This window comes from Colobus angolensis, unplaced genomic scaffold, assembly GCF_000951035.1.
Source record: "Colobus angolensis palliatus isolate OR3802 unplaced genomic scaffold, Cang.pa_1.0 Scaffold171, whole genome shotgun sequence".
NCBI classification, from domain to species: domain Eukaryota; kingdom Metazoa; phylum Chordata; class Mammalia; order Primates; family Cercopithecidae; genus Colobus; species Colobus angolensis.
In genome coordinates, this window is record NW_012114833.1 from 39,448 (window position 1) to 39,769 (window position 322).

At 41.9% G+C, this 322-nt stretch overlaps 1 protein-coding gene across 1 annotated transcript in view; it reads right to left on the bottom strand.

Moving 5' to 3' along the window:
• The window catches only part of SLC5A1 (solute carrier family 5 (sodium/glucose cotransporter), member 1), a gene marked incomplete at its 3' end in the record, with an annotated part of 60,279 nt that overhangs the window by 30,674 nt on the left and 29,283 nt on the right, over positions 1 to 322 (bottom strand). Inside the window, exon 4 of the mRNA XM_011938347.1 lies at positions 230 to 289. Within this exon, the coding sequence (XP_011793737.1) occupies positions 230 to 289 (60 nt within the window). The remainder of the gene's footprint in view (positions 1 to 229; positions 290 to 322) is intronic.

Here is a 322-nt window from a genome sequence, read left to right on the forward strand (position 1 = left end):
ACCCTGGAGGAGGTATGTGTGTATATATATATATATACCCTGGAGGAGGTATATATATATATATATATAATGCCACTGCAGACAGTCAGAAATTTTATAACCTGGGAGTGAAAGCCAATCCACAGATTTTTCTGCCATTTATCCCATAATGTCTCCTCTGCCCTCTAGGAAGACCAAGCTGACAGATACATTTGCCAGCAGGAAATGAAATAACAGAGCAGATACTTACCCCAGCCTTAATATAGATGGGGACAAACAGCCAGCCCAGCACAACCACCAAAACCAGGGCCTGAAATGAACACAAAAGGTGGACTCAAACTAG